The sequence below is a fragment of the Camelina sativa genome, chromosome 7, assembly GCF_030686135.1.
Source record: "Camelina sativa cultivar CO46 ecotype springtype chromosome 7, ASM3068613v1".
Classification (NCBI taxonomy): Eukaryota; Viridiplantae; Streptophyta; class Magnoliopsida; order Brassicales; family Brassicaceae; genus Camelina; species Camelina sativa.
In genome coordinates this window covers 5,054,300-5,073,788 of record NC_141886.1, presented here as the reverse complement: position 1 = coordinate 5,073,788, position 19,489 = coordinate 5,054,300, and the positions used below count along the sequence as shown (strand labels likewise).

The 19,489-nt window shown below is 33.2% G+C and overlaps 4 protein-coding genes and 1 long non-coding RNA gene across 18 annotated transcripts; 3 read left to right on the top strand and 2 right to left on the bottom strand.

The window, feature by feature from the left end:
- The first annotated feature begins 2,455 nt into the window (after positions 1–2,455).
- Positions 2,456–2,971, top strand: LOC109125599 (uncharacterized). The gene has a single exon (XM_019227536.2). The coding sequence runs from the start codon at positions 2,492–2,494 to the stop codon at positions 2,762–2,764; it is 273 nt and encodes a 90-aa protein (XP_019083081.1). The 5' UTR covers positions 2,456–2,491; the 3' UTR covers positions 2,765–2,971.
- Positions 2,972–3,149: 178 nt separating this feature from the next.
- LOC104700334 (uncharacterized) lies at positions 3,150–7,451 on the top strand. Of its 4 annotated transcripts, none has more exons than XM_010415837.2 (12): positions 3,150–3,490; positions 3,585–4,213; positions 4,377–4,537; positions 4,807–4,867; positions 5,082–5,147; positions 5,327–5,412; positions 5,555–5,618; positions 5,710–5,922; positions 6,045–6,110; positions 6,191–6,270; positions 6,363–6,488; positions 7,040–7,451. In XM_010415837.2, exons 1-11 carry the CDS (start codon positions 3,349–3,351, stop codon positions 6,472–6,474), a joined length of 1,680 nt encoding a protein of 559 aa, XP_010414139.1. In that variant the 5' UTR covers positions 3,150–3,348; the 3' UTR covers positions 6,475–6,488; positions 7,040–7,451. The 4 variants fall into 4 exon arrangements, 1 of the variants encoding a protein (XP_010414139.1); XR_015561323.1 differs by having other exon boundaries at positions 3,165–3,490; positions 5,082–5,165; XR_015561322.1 differs by lacking the exon at positions 5,710–5,922 and having other exon boundaries at positions 3,165–3,490; positions 5,555–5,565.
- A 49-nt stretch (positions 7,452–7,500) lies between these two features.
- Positions 7,501–7,978, bottom strand: LOC104700332 (uncharacterized). Its single transcript, XM_010415836.2, has one exon. It carries the CDS (start codon positions 7,901–7,903, stop codon positions 7,691–7,693), a length of 213 nt encoding a protein of 70 aa, XP_010414138.1. The 5' UTR covers positions 7,904–7,978; the 3' UTR covers positions 7,501–7,690.
- Positions 7,979–12,971: 4,993 nt separating this feature from the next.
- Positions 12,972–18,217, top strand: LOC104700331 (hydroxyacylglutathione hydrolase 2, mitochondrial-like). Of its 11 annotated transcripts, none has more exons than XR_015561306.1 (11): positions 12,972–13,292; positions 13,669–13,839; positions 13,920–14,123; positions 14,231–14,354; positions 14,847–14,947; positions 15,060–15,134; positions 15,231–15,329; positions 15,432–15,597; positions 17,231–17,281; positions 17,391–17,684; positions 17,770–18,217. XR_015561306.1 is itself a non-coding variant. In XM_087457359.1 (9 exons), exons 1-8 carry the CDS (start codon positions 13,239–13,241, stop codon positions 15,582–15,584), a joined length of 981 nt encoding a protein of 326 aa, XP_087313485.1. In that variant the 5' UTR covers positions 12,972–13,238; the 3' UTR covers positions 15,585–15,597; positions 17,234–18,217. The 11 variants fall into 11 exon arrangements, 2 of the variants coding, with proteins under 2 accessions (XP_087313485.1, XP_087313486.1); XR_015561305.1 differs by having other exon boundaries at positions 17,234–17,281; positions 17,770–18,100; XR_015561313.1 differs by lacking the exon at positions 14,231–14,354 and having other exon boundaries at positions 13,920–14,110; positions 17,234–17,684.
- Positions 15,019–19,450, bottom strand: LOC109125578 (uncharacterized). The gene is made up of 3 exons (XR_002032692.2): positions 18,707–19,450; positions 15,427–15,663; positions 15,019–15,324 (listed from the first exon to the last, which is right to left on the bottom strand). It is a non-coding gene; the product is annotated as an uncharacterized LOC109125578 (long non-coding RNA).
- Positions 19,451–19,489: the final 39 nt, after the last annotated feature.

The window sequence follows — 19,489 nt, the reverse complement described above, 5'->3', positions numbered from 1 at the left end:
TTATTGTAATTTATATATACAAAATCTATACTGTAATATTTATCGGTAAAATTATTATTTGGGATCTAAAATTTATTTGTATAGTATATATTTTTTAGTTTTATTTGAATATCTAAAATTCTTGTATAATAATTAAGATTTAACTTATGAAAATTATTATAATATGAATTTTATATTATCTCACCATATGAATCAAAAGTTCTTAAAATTTTATAGAAATGTAAGTAAGTGATACAATTAAGTTATAAAGAAAATAAAAGACTTAAATTTTGGGTGTCATTTAAAAAAAAATATTACAGTGGTATGTAAATAGAAATACTATTAAAAACTGAGGACAAATAAAAAAATTATTTCTCGAGCTTTGTGAGCGCAACATGTTCGTATTTTTTTGTTTTTATAAGAAAACTTATACATATAAGGGATATGAACCAAACTAGAGTAATTTCTCAAACGTGATTGGAGGATAAACTCTCTTTCTGAAGCATACATAAACTAGAGTAAATTAGTTACGTAATATCAGACAAAAATTCTCATATGTCTATCTTATTGCTTATGCATTTACTATATGATTCCTTTTCACAGTGATGATTGCAGTGTTTGAATTATGACGTGTAATAATAAAGGTTCTTTGCCTCTCAAGATTTAACTATAAGAACACCAGTGACAAATTTAACAATGTTTAAGATCGAAAATCAAATGTTTTAATTTTAAAAAAACTAAATCATCTATAACTTTTAAAATAACTTTGACAATTAACATAATCCTTATAAATGTTGTATACAGTTTAACATAAGTATAATATTTAAATAATAACACAAAACCAAACTAAAGTAAAAATATGTCTATTTACTTTGACATATGTGGACTTGTTATAAAAAGAATAGGTAATTTACAAAAGGAAACAAACAAATAATAACGTAATAACAACACAAACTATATAAACTTAGATGATTAAATTTGTAATTTACAAAAATACACCACAAAATAACACTACACTAATATATCTCCAATAATAATAGGAGAAAAAAATATAGCATATAGTAGAGTTAAACCAATTATACGAGTAAATGATTGTAATAACAAATACTACAGAGTTACAAACCATTGTAGGTTTTTTTCGGTTCATTTCTATATCTTAGCATTGTGTAAACCATAATTTTCATGATTAACATAATTTCAAAAAATTAAAAATCATACTTTGAATATCAAATGTATAGAATAACATCTTGCGGCATAGCGCGGATCTAACCTAGTTAATATTTAATAGTATCTGTGGTTTGCTATCTTTGACACAAACAAAAAAAAATACCTAGGTAGACATTAATATTTACAATTTTTTTTGAAATAAATGTAAAATTTCTTCAACTAAAAAACAACATTTTTACATGTAGAGTTTAGGGTTTAGATTTAATCTTGAAACATATTACTATTTAAAAAAAAATTAGAGATAATGTGTTACATTTGGAATTAAAATTTTTTTTTTAACAATAGAGTACAAGATTGACTCAAACAAGCTAATACGAAGGAACATTGTTTACATAGGTAATTAGGTGCGGAACTGTGCGAACACGTCGTGCTAGATTATCCGTTTTACCAATCTGAGAACGAGGGACGTAGACTAAAAAACGAAACTTAATCTAGCGCGACGTGATTAAAACTTATAATTGTGAGAATTTCCCTATTATTTATTCAACTAAAAAAATATAACATTTTTACATTAAATGCATCTATTAAATTTAAGAATTAGATAATATTGCATAGAGAAATTATTCATGTTATCATGTAGAGAATAAGTGAACCACCCTTCAAGACTTTTTTGTCTAACAACTTGTTTTCTCCCATAACTCGTGTCAATGATGGCCGGCTTCGAATTTGATTGTTTGTCTATGATGTGTTTGATAACAAAATATTCAACAATTCATGGTCATGGGCAAATATTTGGATAGTAGTGGTCGTGTAGATTTTTCAAAAAACATCTACAAGATGCAAAAACAATATTACTACGATCCGGCTACATTACTAAATTTTATTCCGGACTGTGCGATATAATCCAGACTTCAGGAGGCAAAACAAAATATCAAATTGATTACCATAACTTTTTGGGAAAACCAAGCTGAAATTGTTGGGAAAACCAACCGGAATTGTAGAAGTCAACTCGAACCGAGATCACATCCTCCGGGGTGTATTTTCAAGACACCTTCGGTAAGAGCAAGAAATCTTGGAGGCCAAGTCATAAACCGTGTTATATGTGTTAACTTGATTGATCAAATATCTCAAATATTTATTTTCTAGATCAAATGTTGAAAACCATTTCTTTCCAAGTAAAAGTCAATCTTTACGAATATTGTTTAGTCAGTGTATGACCAAACAATCCAAAAACCCTCCTACATAACTCTCTCGCTCTCTCTATATATAGAACTCAAACTTACATCTTCAATGCCACACAAGAGAGTAAACGACCTTACAAATAAACACATTTTTATGTTTGTGTATGTTTGTTTTTTGTTTTTTTAAGTTCAAGAGAGACTACTACAAAGTTATAGTGATGATGATGAAGCAAGTGATAGTTGGAGTAATTTTGGTTGCCTTTTTAATGGTTTTTTTGGACTCCACACAAGTAGGAGCGACGAGGCTCTTACGAATTAACTTCGATACTGATATCCGGTTCGTGTTTGAGTCGTTACAGAAGGGTGCGGTCCCTGGGTCTGGTCCTAACGAATGCTCTAACATACCCAAAGGTAGCCCAGGCTCGTGCCACGGATGATCTCTCTCACGTGAAGCTTTATCCCAATACCCAAATCTGGTCTATGGGTGGAGTTGGACTATTTATTTATTTATTCATTTTTCTTGTACACGAGAAATCATACTTTTAACTTTTCTTGTAACAACAGAGCTATGAAAGCAAATACATGTTTCATTGGCTTATAGAAATTACGAAAGTTAATAAAAATTTATTTGCAAATTTGTGAAATAATTATGCCTACGGTCTACCAATAAAGTCTGTGAATCACTTTTATTAGTTATATAAATTTGGATCAAATTTCTCCAGTAAATCAAAACGAAAAAAAACATTGAAAAAAAGTAACCAGTTCCGGTTACGTTAATTTGGTTTTCTCAGTATAATTCGTATCCGATTAAACCGAACAGAAGAACAAACCCGGTTCAGATTGGTTCGATTTGAATTATGTTCTTCCTTAACAAGAGAGAGAGAGAGAGAGAGAGAGAGATCCTGAAACGCTTAAACCCTTTCGATTGAAACATTTTCCCGAGATTTGGGAGTGTCCCTAAAACCCATACACTGATCGAGCTCTCAAGGCAACGACGAAGAAGAAGAAGGAGTTAGAGGAAATGGTGAATAAACCTTGGAAGATAATTCCAAGGCCACTTCTAGAGACAGTTCTCAACAACCACGTCCAACGCCACCGTGTTCCTCAGCCGCTCATCCTCCATGGTCCTCGTGGTGTTGGCAAAACCACCCTTATTCTTAATCGTAAATCCACCATTGCAAAATCCCTAAAATTCTCCCAATTTTTTTTTCAAAAGATCGTAGCTTTGAATCGTTTCGATCTCAATTCTTTTTTTAGGTCTACTCGGAGACTGGAACAAAGGGCCTCACATCGCTGGCTATGTAGATTTTGCGCAATCGATCACCGAACACCACCCAGATCATCACCAGTCCTATCCATGGACTTCTTGGACCAGCGTTGACCCACCATTGTTGTCTAATTGCAAAACCCAGCTCGAGAACTGTCTTGAATCCATGAGCCACAAAGCTATCAAACTTGGGAGTATAAGCTCGCAGCAGATCTTCACTACTATGAACAAATGGTATGGTCTTAACACCGCACTTCGCCGTATACTTCAGGGCTATAACATTGCCGTTCCAGAGAAAGTCTCGGTTTCGTTTCTTTGGGAAAGGGCAGTGTATGCGCTATCTGTTCGACGAAATGCCGATGAGATTGATGGGTTGCTTGAATTGGAAGAGAAAGGTGATAGCTTGTCTGTTGAAGAGGCTTCGTATTATAGAGAGACTGCCTTTGCGTTAAGATTGGCCAAAGAGGTCATAAAGGTGCACCAGGGTTGGAGAGCTAATGCCATTGCCCATCTTAATCGAACTAATGGGTTTTCCAGAACATTAGCTAATTCTAGTACTGATTGGCCATTGCTGATGCTCGAGTTGTTGTCACAAGCTGCAGAGATTGGTTTCTTCCAGGTAATGAAATTGATAAGTACTAAACTTTTCTTGATCTTAGTAAGTAGTTTAAACAGTGGCTGTATCATTTAGAAGCATTTTTGCCAACTTATCGATGTTGCTTTCTGGTTTAAGTAATGTTGGCTTAGTTTTGTTTGTCTTTGTTTCTTGTTTCACTTGGCAGCCTAAGTTGGTCTTAAACAACATTGAAATCTTGAAGAGTGCTATTCAGACTGATGATTCAACAATCTCAGCGTCAGTGTACCATGACAATCTTGTATGGAGAATAATAGCGTTAGGTGCAAATGACCGCTGTCTACCTGTCCTATTTGTGACTTCGGATAGGTTGGTCTTATTTTTTCTTTACCTTTTTGGGTTTTATAAGTACAAGCTGTTACTATTTGATGGTTACTTGGTCTCCTAGCTCCATATAAGTTTTATTTTATAAACACTAGACAAGAAACTGGTCTTGGACCTTTATTACTTTGTCGCATGTTAGTTACAGAAATTCTGAATAGTCATTTTCCGATCTGAACTTGATTCCTACCTATGTATGTTATTTTGAAAATATTTTTATCAATTTCTCTGATGTATAATAATTTGTATCCTGACAGCTACTACTCATATCAAGCCTTTGTTGACTTCGGGTGTCCAGACATTTTCATCTCTCGTGAGGTATAGCAGCTACAAATATATCTATATCTAACTATGGGTTCTGTATGCATTTGTGTGAACATGTATCGGTAATTTGGTATATAATGTAGAGTTTTCTAGTCTCGCCCTTCATTTATTTCCGATTCAAGAGATCATGTTAACATAAGAATTGAGGTTTCTTATTTTTCCGCATTCTACCTTTTTATGTTGCATTTTGGTTTTGTTTCATTTGTAGACATTTGGATGGACTCCCCAAGAAGCCAAATTGCACATGGTTCCTGATTACTTCAGTGCTTCGGAGGTGAGAAAATTATTGTAGGTAATGGCACTGCTTGTTTAGTGAAACCGAAATATTGAAAACTAGTGTGACAGCTCTAAACCCTAACAATGTCAAACCAGAAAGGTTGATTTCTGCTAAAAGCTATCTGCTTACTTTGCTGTCTATAATATTGGACTTTTAACATAATGTTGAAATTGTAGTGGACTATCATTGCGGATGTTCTTGGTGCCAATTCTCGGCATCTATTCGAGCTTTATGCGCTTAAGCAGAGTAATCATTACCAAAGGTAATGGTTCCCTTTTCTTTTGTATTCACTCTTCATTGTAGCTTTCTTTTGCTATTAGTCCTTTATGTGTTTTTGTGTCCTCAAAATGTGTCAAAGCCCCACTTTTCGCTTTTCAAAAGTGACCCTAATTGTTTTTTATCAGTTTGATGGGAAGTAAAGCAGGTACAATTGAAGATATTGTAGATGCATACTTGGCATATATACAAGTAAGCTCACTTAAAACTGATTGCTTGCAATTGCTGTCAAATTACACAGGAAAGTAACCGTTAATTTGTTGCAATGTGTTTTCTTGTATAGGTTGCTGTGGTTAACCCTGCAATGGAAAAAGCTATGTTGCGGCTGCAACGGTATGCCAGTGATGCACGAAAAGGTAGCATTCCGTCTGAGAAATTACGTTTTGGTGCTGCATGGAGGCATCCTCCGCGTACCGAGGATCCTACTTTGAACTCTGAGTGGGCTAAGATTCAGCTGATGGATTTTGTCCAAGCTCTTGTCAATACAGAATTAGCGGTACCTAATCTTCTAGACCCTTAATGGAAATAAAGCTGAACTTTCTTCAGTTTTACCTTATTATACATAAAACCAATGATTATAGCATCACTGATAATCTATAAGCATCAATGGTTAAATAGGTAAATTATCTGGGTGACTATAGCCTTGAGATCTTTGAAGACCCTTCTGCTATGGCATTGGTTGAGGTAATAAGATCTGTCGTTTCTTGATCTGTAGACATTAATTCCGCGAGCCATTTTACTAAAAAGGGTTGATTCTGTTTTAGGTTGGAATACTGTATACTCAGCGAGATCCATCATTTTTTCGGCCTATATCTCAAGGCGTTAAAAGATGCCTTGTTAGATGGTGAACAAACTTTTTCCCTTATTGCATGGATATGTTCTTTTAAATCTCTGCTTTCTTTTGGTCCTCACACACCCGAGTGATTTGTCTTACAGGCTCATCCAAGAGCGAATGCAGATGAGTTACTGGAGCTCAACCAAATACTGGTGGCAAAGGATCATCCGGGGTCGTTATTACAAGCATTTGATGCTTGGCTACAGAACATAGACAGTTTCACACAGGTACACACGCCTTACATGCTCTGTTTCTATCTCTCTTACATCGCACAAGAATATGTTTTTGATAAGGGAAAACACACTCTTCAAATTAAGAACTCAAACAAAAAGATTCACATCTCAACTAGCTAAGGTATAGAATGAAGAAACAACCCTAGCTAGTACTGAGGAAGACACCAAACTCTCACAGAAACACACCAAGAAGAAGAAGATGATGCAAACTCTCAATTTCTGATTATTCGCATAAACTTCACAATGTACTCTTCCTTCTCTATATATCTCTATCATCCTCTTTTCTAACAAACCCTTCCAGCCACTAAGCTTCTGCCAACACATCATTCACCTCTTGGCCAATCATCTCTCACCATTTCTCCATGTCAGCTACTCTTCACTACTCTTCATTTTCCCTATAACAGTTCTTCTTGCGATCATGAATTTAGGACTATTAGTAAAACTTCTTATTCAAGTTAGCATCTATGCATCCTCCACAAACCTACAATGTTGCTATTACTGTTACTGATAAAGCTAATTATCCCAAGTTCCACACATCAATGCAGGTTTTATTTTCACAGGACCATTGATGAACTCTCGGTATCTTGTGCGCGTAAATCCCTGACCAAAACATATCCGATTCATATTTTACCGTGAAGTAGGAAACATAAAGGGGCGTTGTTTTTTGTTGCCGTCAAGGTCTGACTTTAAGTAAAAGTCACATCAAGAAGAGACGTCGGAGGGAAAGACCTTCGGCTATACAGAACGGTGTAATCGTGTAAGTCGGAATACATTGCCATGACTCATGAGAACGGCTTTCTCTTTAGACGCTGTATATAAAGCGCTTGTTCCTGTGTTTATGTGAGTTTTCAGGTTAAATTATATAAGTCAAGTACTTGAATTAATTATTCACTGTATTGTCTACCTTTCCAAGCCCAAAACCAAAAGTCCAATTAAAAAGTTTTGTTCAAACAGAAATTTTTTTGACTATTACGTTTGTTTCTTAAAATGCCATTTGATCCACCAATTTGTATAATAGAGTACATACGCTAATATAAACCAATTAAATTTCAGTTGATTACAATTGATTTACATGAAACGAAGTCTAAAGCTATCGTATAATTACGTAAATGTAATTTATGTACGTAACACACAAATGTGGAAACAAAATTAGAATCAAAGAATGATGAAGATGAAAAAGATTCGTGTGACAGCTCTCAGTTATGGCATCTGCCTGAACCGCGAGGTATATTGGTGCAACCGTTCCGACCAGAGCCACGGACCGGACCTCTTTGCAGCGCCTGAAACAGAAGCCCGATTTCATCGACGGTCTCCGGGAAAGGCCTCATGGCTTCAACTTGCGTAGCGCCCAAGAAAACAACGAACATAACAACTAACATAACTACGACAACCAATTGTTTCTTCATCATGCTTAGAATTTAATGCTTTCTTTGAATGAGATCAAACATAAACAAAAATGAGCTTTCTATTGGTGAGTTGTAGGGACTTTTTTGTTTTGTATGTGTAATTAATTTGATTATGATTCGTATTTATAAGGTTTCTGAGATGTCATTGTTTGACTTGTGCAAGATTGGTCTCACTATCTTATGTTTATGTATACACACACACACATATATGAACTTTGACTTTGACTTTACTAACAAAAGAATTCGTACGTTTTCAACAGTTTGAACCAAATCTAAATAGAAAATTCACTAATACACGGTTTGGCCAAGTCCACCATGAGCTTTTGCTAAAAAATATACAAGACTTGGCCCTAGCTGCCTCAGTCTAACCAAATTCCGCTTTTGGTTTAGATTGGTTTGATTTTGGTTTCATAGTGGGATGCAAATTTCTCTTTCCGTGACAAAGTGAAAATCGATACTCTCTCGAAATATATTTTTCAGTACGTCGCTCATCTTTTACAAAAGTAAAGCGTTTCTTTTCCTTTTTATAAGTTGGATAGCTTCTGGTGAAAACTTTATTCTGAAAGAAACCATTGTTAATAATATATATGGTGCTTAGTACTTAATTACTATATGATAGAGCTCCAATCATAAAGTAATGCGAAAAATAAAGATAAACAAAAATATCTTGTTGACAAATGTACTCTAATTTTTATACCTAAATTTTAACTTTTCGAGTTATTAAATCCCCATTATGTTTATATTTTGTAGGATCAATATTTGGTGTAGTGATAAATTTGTCTTTAACCCTTTTTCTAAATGTACGTAATGACGATAAATTCTTGCTTGATTAATTATCGTTAAATATAAGAATGCACTTTCTGATATGACAACGACAAAGAGCACAATATAGTAATATACCGTCACTTGGTTTGAGTTTAATTTTCATGTGCACTACAACTTTACAACTGCATGTGCAGCCACTTTTTTTTATCGCTCGTACCATTTGCATTGTAAATTTGTAATGCAGATTTGGTATCATTTTGTTGTACCGTTGGTTGGTGAGGACACATAATTGGTAATACTAATACATATATATCACATTGGTAAAAAAGTTACTACTAGAAAAAGTCCATATATTGAAAATCCATCAAAATTTTCAAAGGATTGAATTATGAAAAGTTTATAAAGCATGTGGACCATCAAACCAAAGTTCCAAATAGATAGCCACATAGCATTCAAACTTGGTAAGTTATAATGAAATTATTAAATAACTAATTTCAAACATAAAATTAGTTAAATATATGATTATTTGTTTACGTTTTGCATCAAATATATAAAATTACCGTTCAAATATTTTAAGATGCTAAACACAACGTGAATAACGTAACTTTTACAAAACATCAATATGTAGGCCAACTGAGTTATTAAACATACTCACGTCCAATTATCTATAATTAAATATAGGAAAAAGATGTTCAGCTATACTAAGTATAGCTCAATACATGCTCACACATCCCAATTTTAAAAATGTATTGTCAACTACATTAAGTAAATGTATTGCATGATCATATATACCATCTATATGGTGACATGTGCTCAACATCACGATCATTTTATTCCGGTATGCTATTTGTTAGAATCTGATGTTGACCATGTTTGACCGGCGTTGACCGATGTTGACCAACAAATTTTTAATTTTTAAAATTTTATTATAGTATTGGAAACAAAAAAATAAAACTGTCTTATAGAATAATTTCTGGCTTTTATTAATTAACAAAATATCTATATTCATTATAAAGATATATTTTACATTTGTTAATGCAATCAATCTTATAATAGTTTTTTTTCAATTGTAAAACTTAACTTTAAATAAACTAAAAATCATTAATAAATTTTTCAGATATTAAAACTTTTATTTTACCACATATCCTACTATATTAATTGAGAAGTACAAATTTGAAACTAACCTTATAATTTGTGTTGTGTATGTTGTGATTTGAATTTTTAAAAATGAAGATATATTACTCAATTTATGAAGAAAACAATGTGTGTTTTAATGTTCCACATCGGTGGATTAGTAAAACTAAATTTATGTGGTTGATAAAATTAATAAATTTTATTTTCTCACAATTACAATATTATAATTATTTTAAAATATTTCACAAAATAATGATACAAATACAGCAAACAAACAATATAAAACTGTGTAATATACATCAAACAAATTAAAATGCTATAATATTATAAAGTGATTAGTATTCATAAAGATATATGTTGATTTACCAAAGAATTGCAATGTTAAGTAAATACTGTCCATATTTTATTTATTATAACATAAATTTTCTGGTTTTAGTTTAAGTTTCAATATCTTAAAAACTGTTAATGATTTATTTTCAATTTTATTTAAGTTTTGAACTTTTTTTTTAAAAACTAACTATTATAAGATTAATGCATTAAACATATATAATATATCTTTATATTGGATATAGATATGTTTTTTTTAACCATAAATAATTCAACAAAACAATTTTAATACTTTTGTTTCTAATACTAAAAAAAAAGTTTTGCTTGTCAACACCGGACATATCTAGTCAACGCCGGATTCTGACAAACAATGTACTAAAATAAAAATGATCGTGATGTTGAGCACATGTCATCATATAGTTGGTACATGTGGCCATGAAATACATTTATTTACTTTGTGTAGTTAGCTATACATTTTTAAAGTTGGTACATGTAATCATGTATTAAGCTATACTTGGTATAGCTCAGTGTCTTTTTTCCTTAAATATATCATGTGTGTTACTGTGTACTTGGTTTCATTTTCACTAGAGTAGTAAAGTGAAAAGAAACTAAAAGAATTTGCGTGTGGAGGTAGAGATTATGCAAATGACCGAGTAGAAAGCGAATGGGTTACTCCGTCATTACGTTGATTTTTTGTCTATTTTTATATTCATTTTGGTTATAACTTAAAATTGCGTGTGTGTATGGGTGTGTGTTTAATTATAGATAGACATCAGAGTTTGTTTCATTATTTGACTCGGGAATTTTGGTCTCACAGGGTTTTTTGAGAATTGACTTTTATTTGTGAATAAACACTCGGCTTGAACAACACATATTGGAATTAATCAAAAAAATTATACAACGACTCGGTTCGCCTTACACCACGAGTTCTTCAAGGAAAATCCCGAATTGGATCCCAAATTGACTCTTACTCACACGAGAACCGAACAACTTCAGGCCAATTCTATTCCTAGGTAGGTAGGATATATAGCATATTTTTACATGTGACTGCGACTGTGAATAATGAATATCGTATTCGTTCCACAACATCGACCTATAATAGAACAAAACAGTTAATTACTAGGTTTATTTTTAAATTCAGTGTTTAAAAAATATATAATATCCGAAGTTAATTGTATAAGTATCCATATAAATACATACTACGCGTATATAAAACATTATTTTGAGTTATAAGAAACAAACTACAATTGTTACATAGTTGCATGCGTTTATATAGGTCCACCAAACTTAAAATATCTAAGGACAAACATAAGTTTTGAGTACATATATATTCGCGTCATGTAGGAATCATCATGATTCATGCAGTAATTTCATTTTGGAACGTTGAATAGAAAATCATTTATATAAACTCATAAGGTTTACAACTTTTTTTTTCTTGTAACATCCCGATCGCTTTATGCTTAATATATTAAAATTTCAATATGATAAAGTAAACATAATTCTTTAAGTCGATTACAGTTTATACTTGCATGAATAAGTGCTTTTTGTCGGCAAAACGCAAAGATGCTTTGGAAAGAGTAAACGGAAAAAAAAATGTACTTTTTGCAAGGGGATACGTTATAATTAAGGCCTAAAGAGTTTGGCTAGTCGTATTCACCTCAATGTTGGCCTCCAAAATCTACAACAAAAGAACACAAACAAAAACAAGTGAGCATTTATATATGTACTTTTATATGTGAATTGAAGAGGCTTGAAATATGAACGACAGTACGACGACACATAATTGTATTAATCAACAACAAAAAGTTTGGCCGATCCTATTCCTTGTGCTAGACCGCTAGTTACGAGATAGCACATTATTCTATGAATCTGAAGATCCACAACATCGTCGACCTATAAGAACAAAACCATTAATTACTAGCTAGCTTTATGTTTCTTATTTTGTTTGAACAGCAATTACTAGATTTATGTTTAAACACGACGATTAAACTCAAGTCTTCAGTTCCGCTAACGACGAAAAATTAATAACTAAGTTTAGATGCATACGCGTATATGGTTAGTACCCAATATAAAACCTAAATCAAAATGGAGAGAGTAAGGTTTTTTAAAATGTTGCATAATTCGCACGCGTACGTGTATAGATAGGTCCACTAATTATCGAATCACGTTTAAAAACAATTAAGAAAACAAGTTTAATGATACACATATAATACTCGTGTCATCAGAATTATGAATCCATGATCCCTTTTTTTTCTTTTCTTTTTTTCTAGAGCATGATTCATGCATGTTGTCATTTTACTTCAAAACGTTGATTATCAAATATACATATATATATATATATATATTATGACTATAAAATATTTCATCGTAAGGTTTAAGAAATACATGTTTTCCACCGTTAATGATCAGGTAAATTTGAACATAAAATCATCAAAGTCAATTAGAATTTTTAAAATGACGTAAAATGTGCCTTTTTGGTCGGCAAAACGCAAATATGCTTTGGAATGTAAAATGCAGGGTTTTAATAATACTATGATGATCAAAGCTTACTTAAGGGTTTATGGACTTAATTGTATTGAACCCATCATATTTTGGTTTTTGACACCCCATTAATTGTAGTCCAATATTTTTGACACAGGTTAAAAAAATTTCTGGGTCCGCCACGAAGTGTGTATCTTCTATAAACATAGTAATTGATTTCATTTTTTTTTTTTTACATATGAAATAAAACGCATAATGTTTTAAGATTTATTTAAAATTTGTATCTATTTTTATTATAGTCGTGAAGACACGTCTTACTAAAAAAACCAGAGAATAAATTGATGATATGCATCGCTGTTTTGAAAGTTATGGTACGGTTCGTTCCGGTCCGGTTTGGTTATTGTTGTAATATGACAAAATTTGTGTGATGATTGATTTGATTGAGGCTCTCGACTCTGTTACGGCTTCTTCTTCTCTTCTTCTCTCTGTCGCTCTTTCTCCGTCAAAATTCTCTTCGAAGATCGTTTTTGATCGAAAGAGAGAATTTTTCTGGGAGATTGAGTCCGAAAGATTAACCCTTTAGATAAATTCTCTATTGAAGATCGATCGGTTGATCGATACAGAGAGAGAGATGCAAGCCATCTCGAAAGCTTCTTCTGCTATCTCCTTCTTTCGCTGTTCTGGGGTTTGTTTCATCTCTAATCTCTTTCTCGTTTCTTGTTGTTGTGCTTGTGATGAATTTTATTATTTTCTGAAATTTTCGAATTTGATTCATGAGAAGGTGAAAAAATCTGAATTTTTGTTTTTGTTTCAGAACATCATATGATCTCTATATGCTTAATTTCTTGATGATCGTTTTCTGAGAATCTCATTCTCATGCCGTGGTTTTGTTCTCCAACGTATTGAGAGAGCTTTGTCTAGGTTGCGTTTTAAAAAAATTATTGATTTTGAGATGTTTTGAAGCTGTAGTAGACATATATGCACATAAGCTTGTTTGAATATATTATATATTTTTGTAAAGCAGAATGTAACAATCCTCTGTTTATTTTTATTGCTTTCAGAAGCTATCAAGCCAGCCATGTGTGAGACAGCTTAACCTCAGAAAGGGTCTTGTGTGCAGAGTCATGAAGCTGGTCTCTTCACCTCTTAGGACTTTGCGTGGTGCTGGTAAATCTATCCGAGTCTCCAAGTTCTGCAGCGTCTCTAACCTCTCCTCTTTGCAAATTGAACTGGTGTGTGTGCTCTTTGGAATCTCCTCAAAACCATAGATTCTGTTTGTTTGCTGAGTTATAATGCCATGTTTTTCCTCCAGGTGCCATGTCTTAAGGACAACTATGCTTATATTTTGCATGACGAGGATACTGGTACAGTTGGGGTAGTTGACCCTTCTGAAGCTGTACCTGTTATCGATTCTTTGAAGAGGAGTGGTCGAAATCTAACATACATATTAAATACACATCATCATTATGATCACACTGGTGGGAATTTGGAATTAAAAGACAGGTACGGTGCAAAGGTAGGAAGATTTTTTTAACTTCTCTTTCTGTACTCCTTAGTACAATGATCACATTTTTCAACAAAGTTTTGTAAGGTTAGTCAAAAGGTTACATCTTTGGAATGCAGGTGATTGGCTCAGCTGCGGATAAAGACCGGATTCCTGGAATTGATATAGCCTTGAAGGATGGTGACAAATGGATGTTCGCTGGTCATGAAGTCCATGTTATGGATACTCCTGGCCACACGAAAGGTTGTTTAGAATTCTCATATTCACTTTGGAAGCGTTTTAACCTTATTTGCTGTATGTTCTTGCATTTCATTAAGCCTTTACTTTTATTCAATTATTCCCACTTTAAAGTAGTTCAAGATTTGACTATTTCAGTCTGTGTGCAATATCTTCTTCATATCTATACAACGTGCGTGATTTAGCTGAGAGTGGAGATTTGGTTTTAGGATTGGTGGATTGCCTTACAGATATAGTACTGTGTTCTCTCGAATAATCCCTGGATTTAAGTTTGTACCTTGATTGTATTAAGGAAACATGAGGGTTTTATCAATAACCTTATAACCAGAACAGTCTTGTTCTTCTCTTCTTCGAAATAGATAAGCATATAGCCAACGAAAATCGAGGTTTTGATGGTTTCTGTTGTGCAAATGAAAAACTATTGATGCTATATACCTCTTAAGCCTTGTTGTCCCGCGTTTTATTCTTTGTGTCTAATTATCGTAATTCTACTTGCAGGCCATATCAGCTTATACTTTCCAGGATCACGAGCTATCTTCACTGGGGACACCTTGTTCAGCTTATCATGTGGTAAACTCTTTGAAGGCACTCCTAAACAGGTAAACATTACATATCTTTCTCTATCTTCCTGCTTAGTTACATTTCTTTTGGAACGAAACTCTCAGAATCATTTAATGATGTTTTTTTCTATCCTCTGCACTTCCTCTGCAGATGCTTGCTTCTCTCCAAAAAATCATATCGTTACCAGATGACACAAGCATATACTGTGGTCATGAATATACATTGGTACGTTACATTTTGGTATTCTAGTCTTAAATTGAAAAGCTTTTTACTAAACACGGTTGCCTCAAAATGATTTTTTTTAATTTGGTTTGGGTGCAGAGTAATTCCAAATTTGCCTTGTCTCTAGAGCCAAACAACGAAGTACTCCAGTCTTATGCAGCTCATGTTGCAGACCTCCGTAGCAAGAAATTACCTACGGTAAAAAAATGAAAAAAAAAATTAAAAAATTAAGCCTTATGAATTTCCAAATGTTATTGGTTAACTTAATGTTGATTCTTTGTTTTTTCCGCCAAACCTCAGATTCCAACAACACTGAAGATGGAGAAAGCTTGTAACCCGTTCCTCCGCAGTTCGAATACAGATATTAGACGGGCTTTACGCATCCCAGAGACAGCAGATGAAGCAGAAGCTTTAGGGATCATCCGACAAGCAAAGGATGATTTCAAAGCTTAGGCTTATTTCTGAGGTAAACCTTTGGTTTGCTTCTGTTTAGTCCACAAATAAGATGTGTGCACCCAGTGACTTGGACTTTCTTTTATAACATACAAAAACAAAAGAAAAGAGTTTCGTTTTTTTTTTGTTTTAACTTTTCCATAAAACTTCTAATTTTCCTACACACAAAATTATGTTGCTGTTAGATTTTGGTTGGATTGAAGTAGTTACCGAACTTGTTACTTACAATCGTGGCTTGGAGTTAATATATATATATATATATATATATATATATATATATTTAGTATTCAAATAATTTGATAATAATAGCATTGTTCATTGTAATCGTCGTAAGTCGCAACTACATCTCCCCTAATCTGCAGTAAACCACACCTAAAAACGAAACAAACTAACAGCTAAGATTTGATTTGGCTTAGCCAAAAGAAGAGGTCACTTATTTCACCTGGTTGATAGAGTTGACGATGTTTTGATTAGGTATAATAGTAGTAGGATTTGATCGTTTAGGAGAGCCTCAACTTTAGTCATTGTCACTAATAAGTAAATAACTACTAGGGCTGGGCATTCGGGTATTACACATACGGGTTCGGATAAACGGGTTTAGAAAAATAGAACTCATTGGATAGTTTTAGATATATGGGTTCGGTTCGGTTTGGATACTATCGGGTTCGGTTCGGTTTGGGTTACAAATTTTAAAACCCGATTAGTACCCGAACTACTGGGTACCCAAAAAAATATAATTAAATTTAAATAAATTTAGTTAAATTTTGACTTACATAACAAAATATTTTAGATATTTTGATTATTTTTGATATTTAGGTATAAAACTAAATGAAATATTCAAAATTATAATCATAATTTTGGGGTAATTGCATTATATTAATGATAAATATTATAAATATGTTTATATGTTCGGGTTTAATGGGTACCCAAACGGGTACCGGCTATTACCCGACCCTAACCCGAACCCACAGGTATTAGAAAATAGAATCCAATAAGATTTTATAGGCAAACTCATATCCAACCCGAACCCGATTTTTCGGGTCGGGTTCCGGGTTGAGTATTCGGGTACAATTTTTATGTCGAGGCCTAATAACTACAATAGCTTTATTGTCACTAATAACTACAATAGCTTTAAAGAAGCAAAAAGGAAAATAACCTAACCCTACTTTTCGAATTCGAATTTTCCAATTCAATTCAAAAATATAGAATAACACTTTTCTTTAGTTGCCTAGGACCACCACCCTAATCAAAGAAGAAAAATACTATTCGCCAAAAATAAAATCCAAAAGTAAATTATATTTTCCTAATTTCAAGAAAATCTAAGACCACCATTAGTGGAGTAACCACTATAGTTATTTTTATATTAATTAAGTATATAATTAATACTAAATTAAATAAAGTAATTCTAAGATAAACTTAAGCAAAATCACTCTATTACTAGAGAATCCAAAATAAAGTTGCTCAAACATTTAAATAATATTTTTTAATTTGTATTTATTAATTATCAAACTTTAATTATATAAAATGACAAAACAATTATTAAATTTTTTAAAATTACATAAAATAGAAAACAATTAAATTTTTCTTAACCACAGACCCATCCTCTACATCAATACTAACAACCGGTTTCTTCCCTTTTTTCTTAGCAGCTTTAACCCCCGGAGGTCTCATCTCGGATCCATCCTTGCACTCTCCGGGTGAGTATGCTCCTGCTCCATCTGAAGCGAGTTTAGTCCGCTTATGGTTACACTCCTCCGTGAGCCATTTCTGATCATGCTTCAATTCCCTCCAACAATGTTCTAGCAGAAATGGCTTCTCCATGTCGTTCTTAAAAAACTCATATGCCAATCTCAATACATCATCTTCTGATTCTCCACTCTTTCTCTTTGAACTCGCTTGTGCATAACACCCCACAAACTTATTGACTACGTGGTTAATCTTGTTCCACCTAGCCTTACATTGTGAAGGCCCTCTTGCTATTGAACCAGATGAGCCATCATTTGCTTTGTAGTAGTCAGCAACCCTCTTCCAGAAACTTTGAAGCCGCTGCTCATTACTTACAACTGGATCCTTGCTTGTATTCAACCAAGCGCTTATCAGGTTGATATCCTCTTCTGCACTCCACCGCTTTCTACTTCCTCTTCCTCCGTCTGCTTCATTCTCATCAACTGTTAACTCGATACAGTCCTCAGACTCTTGTGCCGGGCTAAAGTGAAGTGGCTGAGAAGAGAAGTTAAAGTTAAAATGGACAGGCTGAGAAGAGAAGGTGGAGGTAAAGTGGACAGGCTGAGAAGAGAAGGTAGAGTTCAAATGGACAGGCTGAGAAGAGGATGTATTTGTAAGAATCGGATTATCTGAACCGATGGAATCGTTTTGAGAATTCATAAGATCAACAAAACATGTTTGTTGTGGAATGCTATTAAGGTTTCTTGGATCCATTTCGGGTGTTAGTGAAAGCAGATGTAAAACGAAAAGGGTTTGTAGAGAAGAAGTTAATGGTTTTTGTTATTGCTTAACATTGAGGGTTAATATTGAGCTCAATGTTAGCTGGTTAGGTTTTACTTTTAGTTGTACTTTTAAGTTTACACTGAAGTTTACTTTTAAAACAAGTGGGTTTAGGTTTTCAACATTAAGTTTTTACTTACACTACAACAACCACACATTTATCACATTAAAACAACTTACAAACCCTATAACATCAAACAATAAGTTTGATGTTGAAGCATTCATCAATTACTGATTCGACAAGTACCTAATCTTACCTAAAGACACAACCAATTAAATTACAAACTCACACTCAAACACTTGATGAGATAAGACAAGAACACTCTCGGAATTTTAAACTCAATAATTTAAACTAAACACAAAGCAAACATAACACTATAACACTTCATGAAACTCAAACTCAAACCCAAACTCACACTCAAACACTTGATCAAATAAGACAACAACAAACGGTTCATGACTTATGAAAGCTATAAGACCATACCTTTTCACACAATAATTTATACAAAACACAAAGCAAACATAACACTCAACCTCATCTCAAATCTAATAATTCATCCCAACACACAACCACAAACAATATCTATCAACAACATGTGAAAGGTAGAGTACCATACCTTTTAAAATAAGAGAATCCAACCCGCTGTCACCACTTCATGATTATCACTCCAAAATCAAATCCATTTCACCTCGCACAAAACATGACATTTATATCAATAGTAATCACACAATTACTTATACAAACAAAACACAAAAAACATTTTACTCTTAATAACAACAAGAGACTAATCACAACAAAAAATACAATAAACCGATTACAACCATAAACCCTCCAAACCAAACTCCAAATCAACACACCATCAAACTAATCTCTTAATCAATTGAACATTAAACTAATCTCATAATCAATTTAACATCAGAATATTAAACATATTTTGAGAACAATCTGAAACCCTAACATCAGAATAATCCCATCAATAAATTGGAATTGAGAACACGAATCTTTGTATCTCACGGTTACACCGCCGTCGTCGTTTGGGCGAAGATAACATCAAACTAATCTCCGCCGTCGATTGTCGTGAGAACCGAACCGTCGTATCGCTTCCGACTGAGCAACAAATAACCATTGTACGCCGGAAAATTCAATGGATTCGACGTGAATTTATTGATTTCTCTGATTTCTCAAAAAATCGCATGTTTTATCTCCAAAGCAAGGGAGAGAGAAGAGAAAAACAGTCAGTAAGAAAGGGAAAAAGAAATGAGAGAGAGAAAAAAATTATGTTTTATATTTTTGAATCCTTAGTAATGATGCTCTAAGTAGCCTACAAAATTTGTGTACCATTTCTTTAAACTGAAAACCCAACAGTTAAGAAAGGTGTATATTGTATATAAAAAAATAG